This window comes from Temnothorax nylanderi, unplaced genomic scaffold, assembly GCF_030848795.1.
Source record: "Temnothorax nylanderi isolate EJ_2023f unplaced genomic scaffold, tnyl_v1.0 TNYL_tig0323_pilon, whole genome shotgun sequence".
Lineage (NCBI taxonomy): Eukaryota > Metazoa > Arthropoda > Insecta > Hymenoptera > Formicidae > Temnothorax > Temnothorax nylanderi.
Window position 1 is genome coordinate 89,172 of NW_027249385.1, and position 14,691 is coordinate 103,862.

Here is a 14,691-nt window from a genome sequence, read left to right on the forward strand (position 1 = left end):
CTACTAGTCCTGCTAGAACGGCTATTATTGCTCGTTGAAATGTCGCTGGGGCATTTTTCAGTCCAAAGGGCATTCGATTATATTCGTAATGTCCGTATTGTGTAGAGAACGCTGTTTTTTCCTTGTCTTTTTCTTCCATCGGGATTTGATGGTATCCCGAGGCGAGGTCTAGTGTGGTGAAATATTTTGCGTTTCCTAGTTGGTCTAGGATATCGGTTATGTTGGACAATGGGAAAAAATCTCCCTCCGTTAGATCGTTTACAAACCGAAAATCTACCACCACTCTCAATTTTAGTTTTACGGATGCGTCTCTTTTTTTCGGGACTACTAGCAACGGCGCATTCCATGGGCTCGTGCTAGGCCTAATAATCTTATTTTTTAACATCTCCTTTACTTGTCTATTCACTTCTTCCTTGTGCTTTTCTGGCAAGCGGTACGGTCGGACGTTGACCGGTACGCTGCCCTCCTTTGTGGTAATCTTATGTGCGACGATATCGGTGCATGTCAGTGGTTCTCCTTCCAGGTGCAATACGTCGCTGAAATCTCTGCAAATTTCCGTAATGGCTTTCTTTTTTCTTCATTCAAGTGTTGCGTGCGTATCAATTTTGCGACTTTTTCGCTACGCGGCATTGTTTCTTCTGTATTATTTACTTGGTTTACTCCTATCTCTTCCGCTTCTTCTTGCTCTAACTCCTCTAATGTTACTTGCGGCATGAGCATTTCGACTGTCTTCTCAGTCGTATTTAATATGCTTGCCGGACATAGAAAATTTTCTAGCATCACTAGGCAGTTTCCTATGAACACTCCTGGCATTGTTTCTTCTGCCTGTATTATTCATAATGAGTTTTTATCGGTCGCGACTTGTATTATTGTCTCGCTTCGTGGTTTCAAAATCATTTTCTTATACGGGTACAATTTTAATGTACTATTCCCTATTCGTATTGAGTTCGATTCGTAGCTATATGACGCTTGATGCTTTTTTATGAAATCTATTCCTAGTATTCCGTCGCACTCAAACGGGAAGTCATCTTTGACGACGTATATCGTGTGCTTGATTTTTCTATCTTTCAAGTCAATAGTAGCTCTAAATTTTTTAATGGTGTGAGCTTTATGTCCTGTTACTCCTGTAAGGGCCATTTCATCTTCTTCTATCATTGTTTCGCCCTTCAAATGCTTTACTTTTATTATTGATACGGCCGCTCCGGTATCGAACAGCAAATTCATTTTTTCGCGCTTCGCTTCTCGCATGGGCAGAGTGATTAGGTCCAGCCCTGCATGTTTCCGCGGCTTATTAGTCATATGTGACACCTGATACTCTATCGCCGCACAGTGGGACATTTTGACGATCTAGGCGCTCAAAAATCTGAAACAAAATATCTACTCCAGTTTGTATTTTTTTTTTCCGTTCAAGCTGACGTGGAATGATACTAGAAAACGTTTTTGAATGAGAAAGTAGTGTGTTTATTAGTTATTTATGGATAAAAAAGCGATTTTATGAACAAAGGTGATTTTCTGAAGAAAAAAAATTTGAAATAAACCTAAACCTAAACATAAACTAAATGTAAACATAAACATACTGTAGACATAATATTTGCATATTACTCTGAATCTGAATCACAGCTTTCATTAGAATTCGCCTCACTCTCGACGTTTTCCCGAGAGAGAGAGGGTGATCGTAATAACGGCAATATTTCGGATGAGAGCACGTTTCGTTTTGTTAAACTTAAATACTTCTACATACTTTCGATATATGAAAAATCAATCCGTTATTTTATGGTATAACAAAGTAAAAGTCTACACGGTGCGCCTCGGCGCGCGCCTGCCAGATCGTAAGCACATACATTTACACGCAATATTTGAAAGATCGCAAAAAATCGCAAAATGTCTTTAATGTTTTGAAGACCTAAATACTTCTACTTTCGATCTATGAAAAGATCAATCCGCTATTTTGTGCTATAACAATATAAAAGTTTACATTTATGCAAGATATATATCAATTTTTCATTTTCTGAACTGTATCTTGATCTATAAAAAACGAACCATCAGGATTACTAAAACAAAACTGTATATATATGTTTAGTTACCTTTAATCATGGAATATACATGGCGTCAGGTGTAATAATTATGGTCACAGCTGTTTGCTTAAAATCGGCGAATAAAAGCAACTGATACTTATGACGCGCCGAGCATCCGGTTCACTCGCTCGATAGTGAACAGTTTGAACCTCTCTCATATCCGCTGTAGGCGTCATAAAGCGTAAAGAAATTTGTTTTTGCAAATGTTGAACCTTAATAATAACATTTGTTATAGCGCTAAATGTTTTAAAAAAAGTTTATTTTTGGACTTTTGAGCGCCTAGATCGTCAAAATGTCCCACTGTGCGCCGGTCGGCGTTGCTTTGTGTCCTCTTTGTCTTTCTCATCGCTATTCGAGGCTAAATTACTGTTCTTTTTTCTCGGGCCATTCGTTTTTGGGTGAGAATTTTTACTTCGTCCTCGCGAATTATTAGATTTGTCATGATTTGTTCTCTCTTTATTTGGTCGACCATTTAACAGCCAACATTCTTCGCGTATGTGTCCTGCTTTCTTACAGTATTTGCAGACTTTGTCTATAGCATTGTCCTATTGGGTTTTGGTAAAGAGAAACGGTTTGCGTATCTACTGGTACGACATTCCCTTCCGTGTTGCCCGTATTTTCCGCATTTTTGGCATTGTATTATCGATCGGTTATCACGCGGTTGCGGCGAGTACGCGTAATTATTTTTGGGACGTGGCGGATTTCCGCTCGGTCCGTTTACCTTTTCTTCGGCGCTCGCTCTGGCAATCGCTTCTTGCAAGGTTGCGAAATGCTGAGCTCGAACGAGTAATTTGATCTCGTCTCTCAATCCTAGTTGGTAATTTTGTAATGCCTGTTGTTGAATCGTTTCTAATATAGTTCGCTTGCTTTCTATTGTGTGATTTCTTCCCTCTATCATGGAATCGTATAAATCCATTGCTAATTTATCTGCTCTTAATCCGAATGCTCTTGCGCTTTCTCCGGATTTTTGCTTGAGTGTATTAAACTCTAGTTGTAAGTGTGTTGTGCTTTTGCGGCTCAAGTAACAAACTTCTAACTCTTTCTTTAATTGTGAGAAGTCTCGTATCTCTCGCGTTTGAAAATCTATCATTGCTCTTCCCTTTAACTTCGTGCATAACACGGCTTCTAATAGTGTTCCTTCTTCCATTGGATTTATATTTTTTATTGCGTATGACGCGGCGCTAAAAAATTCTTGTAGTTTACTCGAGGTTCCGTCAAACTCGGGTATCATGTCGCGTGCCTCTTTTAGACGTAGATACCCGATTGCGCGTTCCGCTTGATTCCGGATATCGTACGACGTTCGTCCGTACGTTACTTCGAACGGGAGGTCACTCTGTTCGCGTCTCGCGTGAAATTCGCGGCGTTCAGGATTCGCCGTTTCTAATTGATTTACGCGATCTTGTAAGTTGCGGATTCCGTGTAGTATTTCTTCGAGAATGGAATCTCTATCGTCCCGCGGCAGTCCGGCCCGCTCGGGCATCCGGTTACAGTGATTCGCCGGGGTTCTTCTTTGTGATAGCACTCGATTTAGACGGTTTATTTCCTCGTCTATTTCCTCTGGGGTTACCGGCGCGTTGTCGTTGTTCGCGTCGCGGTTGTCATTTTGTGTTTCCGCCATCTCGATTACGTTTACGTTTCTTGACGCGGAGTAGTATTCTTGCGGATTGAAGAGGCTGCTATCGTACGATGTTAATGAAAACTCTCGTCTTTGTGATAGTCTACTGGTCGTACTGTCGGTGTCTTCGGATTGTGCGTACGCGTGTGAGGGGTGGAGTCTATTTTCCTCGGGGCAGTTATTTTGTCCTATTAAGCTCGCGTCTAAATCGTCGAATTGGAATTCGCGTTCGATTACAATGTTAGAATGTAATTCCGATTCTGATTCGCTTTCGCTTGAGTAGTACGCGTCTAAGTTTCTACGCACGGTTTCGCGATTGTCGCTTACGACTCCTTCGGTCGTTTGAACGGGACTTAACGGGCTATTTCTACACGCTCGTCGTGACGTCTCGCTATGGAGCCACGATTGGTTTAGTTCCGCAGTAGTGCGATTCTGTAACTCGTTATGAGGTATCGACTATCGTTGCGCAGATATTTTATATGGTAAAAAAGCTGCGCAATTGTCGTTATAGCTCATAACGACGGCATAACGAGTTACAGAATTGCACTACAGGTGGATTATCGCTTTCCGACATCTACGGTAACTGCGCTGTACAAAATTTGTTAATCGACTTACATTACGGTCGCTAGTCGCATGCTGCTGGTCAGTGCTCGTGCCGCTTTATCTGTCGGTGAGCTTCCGTTGAGGTAGGTCGGTGCCGTCTCGGGTTGCGCTGCTCGCTTGTCCCTCGTCGGCCGCTACCGTGTTGTCTGCTGCTTTCGAATCTGGCTGCCGTGTCTCCGTTAAGGATGTTGCACTGCCTTACTGATTTACTTGTATTTCTTTTTCAGCTGCCGTTTCCGTCCTTCCTGTCAGTGGATCCCTCACGCTGCCACCAGTTTGTTATGCCTGTCGTCCAGGCACAGGGAGTTCTTCTTTCCACGAGGAAGGCGAGGAGCAGATATAACACTTTTGTGATAGACTAAATACTTTACTATCTCGAAATTACATGTGGCTATTATTGTACTCGTAACCGCCCGTAACTGCCCGACTCCGATTGCCCTCACGTCTTCTTCTCTCGCTTCCTTTTGTAGTCTCGTTCGTCCTTCGTTATCGCTGAGTTGCTCGATCGGATGTAGGCCGATCGCGCAACTCATAATCTTGCTGACTAGGCTTTGCGTAACTCTTTCGGGCTTTCACGGTCGCGTTTCCTATTGTTACTCTCGGTCTTACAATCTCGGTCTTTCTTAATATTATCTTATTTATTAATACATTAATTGGGGCCGCAACATAAGCGCCGCTTGTAACAAAATCTATGTAGAGAAACGAGCTTTTAAGCATATGAAAGCTGAAGCTTTAGGCTTTAAAACGCGTTTTTAAACATTGCTTTGCGATTATTTTTCGCAAAGATACGTGACTTTAAATTTTCCTTTTTAGTGCTAATTTTAAGTGATTTAATTTAATTTGTTGAGAAGTGTATTATTCCGTGCAAAGAGTATTCAGGGAAGAGTATTTATGTTCTAAAACGATCACTTCGCGATTTTATATCCATGTGCCTGATAAACATAAAAAGCAACATGAGCAACATACCTCTGGGGTCATTTAGCTTCAGTCTCCCCTACATAAGTTTATGTTTTACATTCTTCATTCGCTTTATATACATACATTTTTGTTTCGCCGCATTATAATGTTTTCTATGTCGCAGCCGTTAGCTACACAACTTTTCGACAAACTGGAAATGGAAGTCCTCGCTAATTCTATCTTTATAAATTGCAATAAATTTGTCTTGGTTTACTTTAAACATCTGGATTTGTTTCTGGATCTGCTCTCGAATCCAATAGTGTATTAACAAGCTAGCCCAAACGTTAAAAAGAAAAGATCGTATAAATTATAAATATATCAAAGTTTTTATTTTTATTAATTTAAATTTTTTTACAAGAATAAGTGCTGAATATAATCACGTAATATACTTACTTTTTTACATTCTTTTTGATATATGATAATATAATGTAAAATCAAAATATTATATATTTTTATATTATTTATTGTAGTGTGCTTAAGTAAACATACTATTCACAATAACTTATAATAATTTTTACAATATAATATACATCATATTACTAAAAATATATGGTATTGTGTACAAAATTTTGTACAAAGCTCTTTTTAATAATTCAGTATGACTCTGACTGATACACGAATCAGTGTTATTAAACTACAAAATCCTATTTTTATTTTTAACAAATTCCAAGCATTAAAGACTAAAATTTATATTAATAACTACTTATTTATTACATCATGCCGAAGTTTCTTCTGATAATAATTTATCATCCTCATTGATAGTACAAGACGCCACCTTTTCATTTGATTTTGCAACCTAATTGTAAATAAATCGAATAATATAATTATATAAACAATATATTAAATTTTATATTATAGTAAACACTAAATAATATATACTGTAATATAAAATACTATATTATTTAGTATTAAATAATGTTATAATGTATACATATACAATATATATATATATATTGTATATGTATATAACTGTTATATAATCACTCCAGCACACTTCAGCAAACATCGATATATAACAGTTATATATATATATATATATATATATATATATATATATATATATATATGGGGCATTCCACGCCAATTCGCGAGGGGTCAAACTTCGACCTTTTTATTTTTGATGGCGGCTCGTTTTTTAGCAGGTCTTTACGAGTACTATACCCATGTATGAGCGTTTCTATAATAAATGTAGAGTTTCCGAAATAGAGCCTGCGCAAAATGAAGACTGCAAGATTTTCAATGAATTTTTTCGCCTATTAGACAAAGTCTAGGAAAAAAATTCATTGAACATAAAATACGCTATTTCGATCATATTTTAAAAAAAAATTACTCAACATTTTTATAATAATATTGTTAAACAATTAGAGTAAAAATACACAAAAAAATTTGAATATCTTAAAAACCCGATTTTCTATTTTTTTGAAATTTATAAGGAATATTCTGGGGAGTATTAGAAAATTTTTAAGACCGGTCCGAAGTTGCGCAGAAAATTTGGGAATTTTTAATAAATTTTTTTGTGAGGCAGACAGAGGTACCGTGGCTTCGCACGGACTTACGCGCGGCCTCGAGCGGACTCGAGCTTCAACGCAGTATAACCAGTAAGTCAACGTGACTAATTATTCTGCTTTGCGCCAATCCGTACTGCGCATCGAAATGTTGTTGGGCGCGCTATGGTCCCGGTTTTATTCACATTCTTACTAGAAAGGGCCTATAGGTATAAATACACGTACAAAATCACTTAGCGTCTCTTCACGTCACTGATTTCACAGAGTTTTCCATTATTTGACCTAAAACGTACAAAAATCTACTGTGGCGTCACACCGACTTTGCACTACTACACATACAAAAATCCTCTGATTGGCGCGCCCAACATGTGGTCCTAGGAAGAAATCTCTCCGGAAATATCCTCCCCGAAAATGAGCTCCCGGGAAAATCTCCCCTGAAAAAATCTCCCCATCCAAAAACACAGTAATACTGTATTTTAAATTGTGTGGCATCATTTGTGGCGCTTTACTACCGTTAAACTAGACACATAGTGTGTCTTGCAAAGTACATGCATGGGCTTTCCACGCGTGGAAAGTCGTAAACCCATGTGGCACCTCGTTTTACGTGGAAAGTGTATGCGTGGAGGTAGTAGGTTCCATCCCCCCTAAAAAAATAGGTTTGCAAGGCGAAGCGAGGTTTATTCCACACTAATGTGGAATACTTTAACGGTAGTAGAGCCAAATCAGAAAAAAAATGATTAAAAGTTTTATGGTAGAGATAGATGTAAAGTATTGTATGGAAAAGTACATGCGTGGTTGCAGTGGGTTCCGCCCCCCCCCCTGCGGGAAGTTTCACCAAAAAAAACTAACCTAACCCTTAACCCCTTAACTCAACCCATTTGTTGCGTGGGTGGACCACCTACACACGTGTGTGTGTGTGTGTGTGTGTGTGTGTGTGTGTGTGTGTGTGCGCGTGTGCGTGTGCGTGTGCGTGTGCGTGTGCGTGTGCGTGTGCGTGTGCGTGTGCGTGTGCGTGTGCGTGTGCGTGTGCGTGTGCGTGTGCGTGTGCGTGTGCGTGTGCGTGTGCGTGTGCGTGTGCGTGTGCGTGTGCGTGTGCGTGTGCGTGTGCGTGTGCGTGTGCGTGTGCGTGTGCGTGTGCGTGTGCGTGTGCGTGTGCGTGTGCGTGTGCGTGTGCGTGTGCGTGTGCGTGTGCGTGTGCGTGTGCGTGTGCGTGTGCGTGTGCGTGTGCGTGTGCGTGTGCGTGTGCGTGTGCGTGTGCGTGTGCGTGTGTGTGTGTGTGGTTAAAACCAAAAATACTTTTGGATTTTTAGATGAAGATATTTTTTTGGAGAGATTTTTTCCGGGGGAAATTTTTTGATGGGGAGATTTGTTCCGGAAACCGAAATGACGGTTACCCAACATGTCGATGCGCAGTATAGATCGGCGCAAAGCAGAATACTTAGTCAAGTTGACTTACTGGTTATACTGTGTTAAAGGACGAATCTGCTCGAGGCCGCGCGCAAGTCTGTGCGAAGCCACGGTACCTCTGTCTGCCTTACAAAAAAATCTATAAAAAATTCCCAAATTTTCTGCGCAACTTCGGATCGGTCTTAAAATTTTTCTAATACTCCCCAGAATATTCCTTATAAAAAAAAACTATCTTTATTGCTTATCCCCGCAGGGTTTGCAAGTCGTTTTTATAAGGGACGTTACCCAAACCTTTACACTACTACCCTTTCTCCTCTCACTTTAACCCTTTGGACCAACGGCTTAACGTCTCTTTCCGAAAGACGGAGCCCAGTTTGCTCCGCACAAGAGCCTATCTTGCACGGAGGGGCGCAGCTTCGGAAAAACATTCCATGTTTACATGGCTCTAGTGGACTCGAACCTGGTTCCTCAGATTACGAGTCTGGCGCTCTACCACTAGACCACACTGCCGCCCTTTGAGAATATTCCTTATAAATTTCAAAAAAATAGAAAATGGGGTTTTTAAGATATTCAATTTTTTTGTGTTTTTTTACTCTATTTGTTTAACAATATTATTATAAAAATTTTGAGTAATTTTTTTAAAAAATATAATCGAAATAGCGTATTTTATGTTCAATGAATTTTTTTCTTAGACGTTGTCTAATAGGCGAAAAAATTCATTAAAAATCTTGCAGTCCTCATTTTGCGCAGGCTCTATTTCGGAAACGCTACATTCATTATAGAAACGCTCTTACATGGGTTTAGTACTCGTAAAGACCTGCTAAAAAACGAGCCGCTATAAAAAATAAAAAGGTCGAGGTTTGACCCCTCGCGAATTGGCATGGAATGCCCCATATATATATATATATATATATATGTATATATATATATATATATATATATTGATAATACACGAGGGTTGTTTGTGATAAGTTTGGTAAAACACTTTTTTTTTAGAAAAAAAACGTCTTTTTATTTTTTATTTTTATTATTATTTTTTATTTTTGTAGCAACTGCTAAACCTCTCGCTTCAAACAATTGCCGAACGTGAATAACGCGTCACTTCTGGTTGAAATTTGGCCTAGGGGAGGTTCGAAGCAAAGTGGAACTTTCCATCACGTCACCAAATGGGTTGTAACACTATCTCATACACCAAACTTATCAAACCACTCTCGTATATATAATTTAATAATTAAATTATTAATTTTTTACAACAAAATAAGATATTATCTAATCAAAAAGATGAATTTAACTAAAAAATAAAAAATTAATTTAATAAAAAAATAATAAAACCTTGACTTGATGAAGTTCTTCAGACGCAACATCTTTCCTTGAAGTCTTTAAATATTTTCTTACAAATGGTGCTACGAGCATCGGATCTAATTTTTCAACATCTTCGGAAGTAATCAGAGTTACGATGAGACTAACACTCATAGTCACTAAGGCACCAGTCATAGTATACCAAAGGTAACTGAGACGGTATAATGCCCATGCCTCCCTGTTAAATATAATAATTATTATATTATTCAACAAAAAATAAACTTTTGAAACGCTCAGAATTGTGCAATTTTTAAATCGCCGAAAGTCGCTAACAAATCATTACAAGAAAAATATTTAAAAAATATTTTAAAGCTTGAAATTTATAGTTTAATATACTTGCTATCGTTTTTGGCCATTTTTTATTTGCATAACTCTAAAAGAAAATACCCAGATAGACATATGTCGGCATATTGTCCGCACAGTGATGAAATTTGAAAATTGGAAGTTGCTGCATAGATATTCAAAGATACGTCCTTATACGACATGAATGTTATCAGCAAATGAAAGAGATCTTCTCATGCTGTAAAAATTGCAGCAATATGCTGCTTATTTTGCCAGAAACAGAGCGCAATTAATTCGACATTACTGAAGCAATAAGAAGTTGCAATAACATATGTTGACTAAAATTATGCAGGGCAGTGTGGTCTGGTAGTAGAGCGCCAGACTCATAATCTGAGGAAACCAGGTTCGAGTCCACTTGAACCACGTAAACATGGAATTTTAATATTACGAAAGCTGCGCCCCTCGCGCGAGAAATTGACTCTCGTATGGAGAAAACTGAGCTTCGTCTTTCGGAAGGGACGTTAAATCGTTGGTCTAAAAAAGGTTAAGTGTGGAAATAAGGATAGTGGTGAATGAAAATTGTAACCCCAAGGGATCGATTAAAAACTTCTACCTACCTAAAATTATGTAATAAATAATATTAACAATATTAAAATAACATTATGTTAAAATAATAAATATAATTAAAAAATTGTAATCTATTGCGTGAATAATTAACTTAATTTGTCGGGAACGACTGCGGACAATCGGAGGATGATCAAAGTACTACACGCTCCCAAGCCATGTGCGTACAGCCACGCGCTTTCCTGAAAAAATCCATTCTCTCTCAGCCGGTCATCCATCCGAGTATCTTGCACGGAGGGCGCAGCTTTCGGAAAATAAATTCCATGTTTACATGCTCTAGTGGACTCGAACCTGGTTCTTCAGATTACGAGTCTGGCGCTCTATCACTAGACCACACTACCGCCTTATTTAGCTATACATATATACTGAATTGTAATATGCAATATTCTATGGTAATAAAATACTGTATGTTTCTAAATAACAATATGCAAATTTAAAATAGCATAAGGACGCAACTACCTTATAAATAGATTACAATAGAATAATACTAAATTAATATTTGTCAAATAGCTTGCTTCAATTATTATTGCTTCCACAAATAATACAATTAAAATATAATTTTATACTTGAAACATCTATACTCTATACTATTATATAAAATTCTTACGGGTGGTGTATGTTTGGCCGTTTTTAACTTGAAAACTATTGGACCGAATTTTTACCACAAGTATATAAAATAGGGGTAGAATTTTCCGGGGAGTGCTATAGAGTGTATAGTTTTTCGTTATCTATTTTCTGGAAACTGATTTTTTTAATTTTTTACCCGTAAAAATTAGAAAAATTAAAAAAATCGGTTTCCAGAAAATCGGTAACGAAAAACTACACACTCTATAGCACTCCCCGGAAAATTCTACCCCTATTTTATATGGTTTTAATACAAATTCGGTGCAATAGTTTTTAAGTTAAAAACGTTCCAACATACACCACCCGTAAGAATTAGAAAAATTAAAAAAAAACGTTATTAACTTAAAAACTATTGACCGAATTTGTATTAGAACCATATAAAATAGGGGTAGAATTTTCCGGCGAGTACTATAGAGTGTATAGTTTTTCGTTATCTATTTTCTGGAAACCGATTTTTTTAATTTTTTAAATTCTTACGGGTGGTGTATGTTTGAACGTTTTTAACTTAAAAACTATTGGACCGAATTTGTATTAAAAACATAAAATAGGGGTAGAATTTTCCGGGGAGTGCTATAGAGTGTATAGTTTTTCGTTATCTATTTTCTGGAAACCGGTTTTTCTAATTTTTCGGGAAATAATTGACCGAATCTTAATGAATTGTATATGAAACAGGGGTAGAATTTTCCGGGGAGTGCTATAAAGTGTATAATTTTTCATTACCGATTTTTTGGAAACCGGTATCAGAAATTTTTCCAATTTTTCGGGAAATAATTGATCGAATCTTAATGAATTGTATTTTGGAAACCGGTTCCGAAATTTTTCCAATTTTTCCGGAAATAATTGACCGAATTTCAAAGAATTCTATATGAAGTAGGGGTAAAATTTTCCGGGGAGTGCTATAAAGTATATAATTTTTCGTTACCGATGTTTGTGCTATAGGGCATTTTAATTTGGCGGTTCTTTTTTAAAAAAGTAATATTTTTTAATTTATAGTATTTTTGTGGATTAAATTACTAATAAAAAACCAGTAAATTATGTACCAAAGTTTGATTTGAATGCAATCGTTTAAAAATTTGAATGCAATCGTTTAAATCAATAAATTAGTGGCTGATTATATTTATAAATTGTCAATTTGAGAAATATTATTTTCAATATTCCAAGAAATAACGTATTCGTCAACGCAATGGAAGAATTCAGTTATTGTGAGTTTAAATAAGAATTTATAAATTTTAATAAAGCAAACAAATATTTGTTTTCTTTAATAAATCTATATATCTATATATATGGGGTATTCCATGGGATCTCAACTTTTTTTTCACTCGCATTCACCGATTTCTTTTGTTTTGCAGTATGTTATTGTACTGAATGATAGGTTCCTTCTCAATTTTTTTCAGAATTCTATGGACGTTATTTCAGTAGATATCAACAGTTAAATTTTGAGTTTTTTTTCAAGAATTGATATTTTCGGAAATTTTTACCTCAAAAGTTCTTCTATGTAAAAAAAATTTGTATACATGAAAAATGTTGGATTTTTCTTGTACTTTGAGATGGTAATTTTCATTTTTTACCATATTAATTTTTAGTACTTTTTTTCATGAAAAACGAATAAAAAATTAATTATCTCAGAAGTGCCATGCTCAATTGAGCTAGTTTTTTTTTTAATACATTCAGTTGTGTGTAATAACGTGTTAAAATTTCAAAATGCCAGGACTAATAGAAAAAAAGATATGATTTTTTTATTATGAATTTTTCACATAAATTTTTTTTAACTCGACTACTTCCCGGCAAAAAAAAGAATTGAACTTTTGAGGTTTCAGATTAGAACAGTATATGAATTATCTTTTTGATGGAAATGGAATTCTAAGTACATTTTTCAATTTTTTCGAAATCCCTGAAAAATAAGTCAATTTCTGGAATCCGAAAATAACAATTGCTAATTCTGAAATTTAATTTTTTTCACTTATTTAATATTCGTCTTTGATTGAATTTGTATCAATTCTATTTATCAAATTAACTCTGAATTCTAAATTAACTCTGAACTAAATATATTTAGTTTCAGACAATAAAAAATAAGTTCCAGATCAAATTGTGTCGATCAGGCAAAGTGTCGAGTTTACCCCGGCATTTTTCAATTTGAAAATTTGTCTTCGCGTCACTTTTCTTTTCCTGAGGGCAAAACTAAGCGACGTACAGCAAAATTTCCGTAAGCAATTTTGTACCTGAAGGAACGCTCTTTAAATGTGTACCATTAGATTTGCTTGAAAATTTTAATTAATTGTTGAAAATTGCCTTTGAAAAAATTGTGTCGAGTTTGTCCCGGTCTCCCCTAGTAGATAGTCTTAAAGTAAAATTTTTATGAAAAACTTAAGAATATTTTCACTTAAGTTAATTTTTATTAAGTTATTTAAAAAGCATTTAACCGAATTCAGTGTTAATTTGATAAATAGAATTGATACAAATTCAATCAGAGACGAATATTAAATAAGTGGAAAAAATTAAATTTCAGAATTAGCAATTGTTATTTTCGGATTCCAGAAATTGACTTATTCTTCAGGGATTTCGAAAAAATTGAAAAATGTACTTAGAATTCCATTTCCATCAAAAAGATAATTCATATACTGTTCTAATCTGAAACCTCAAAAGTTCAATTCTTTTTTTTGCCGAGAAGTAGTCGAGTTGAAAAAAATTTATGTGAAAAATTCATAATAAAAAAATCATATCTTTTTTTCTATTAGTCCTGGCATTTTGAAATTTTAACACGTTATTACACACGACTGAATGTATTTAAAGAAAAAAAACTAGCTCAATTGAGCACGACACTTCTGAGATAATTAATTTTTTATTCGTTTTTCATGAAAAAAAGTACTAAAAATTAATATGGTAAAAAATGAAAATTACCATCTCAAAGTACAAGAAAAATCCAACATTTTTCATGTATACAAATTTTTTTTACATAGAAAAACTTTTAAGTTAAAAATTTCCGAAAATATCAATTCTTGAAAAAAACTCAAAATTCAACTGTTGATATCTACCAAAATAACGTCCATAAAATTCTGAAAAAAATTGAGAAGGAACCTATCATTCAGTACAATAACATACTGCAAAACAAAAGAAATCGGTGAATGCGAGTGAAAAAAAAGTTGCGATCCCCCATGGAATACCCCATATATATATATATATATATATATATATATACACATATATATTTTTTTTTAATTGGACGACAATTTTTTGAAAATAATTGAATTTTTTTAAAATTTATAATTTACATCGCAATTTAATAATTTTAGTGCTAGAAGACGGTCAGGACGACCTGCTAATTCAAGCTGCTGAAAATTATGAAAGGGAGCAAGCAGCGACTTTGGAAAATACTCAAGACGATACACAAAAAGCGCATTATTCTGAAAATAAATATATTGAAAAAAATAAGAACGAGAAGAAGTCACAAAAATTTAGAAATACCACGAAATAAATTTTGTAAATAACTAGGATTAAATCTTTTACAAAATTTTTTTTCTCTGAATTTAACTCTGTATTTTTTCAATGTTTTTTTTCGATAATACACTTTTTTTATATGGAATTTTTAATCAATATCTTTTACTTCGTCTTGAGTATTTTCTAACTTCGCTGTTTGCTCCCT

At 35.5% G+C, this 14,691-nt stretch overlaps 1 protein-coding gene across 2 annotated transcripts in view; it reads right to left on the minus strand.

Annotated features, from left to right (window-relative positions):
• Window positions 1-5,690: 5,690 nt before the first annotated feature.
• Window positions 5,691-14,691, minus strand: part of LOC139781234 (sodium-coupled monocarboxylate transporter 1-like) — an 87,794-nt gene continuing 78,793 nt past the window's right edge. For both annotated transcript variants that reach the window (XM_071720062.1, XM_071720061.1), the window contains 2 exons: window positions 9,495-9,699; window positions 5,691-6,046 (listed from right to left, as the gene is read on the minus strand). In XM_071720062.1, coding sequence (XP_071576163.1) covers window positions 5,966-6,046; window positions 9,495-9,699 — 286 coding nt within the window. In that variant the 3' untranslated portion in view covers window positions 5,691-5,965. The remainder of the gene's footprint in view (window positions 6,047-9,494; window positions 9,700-14,691) is intronic.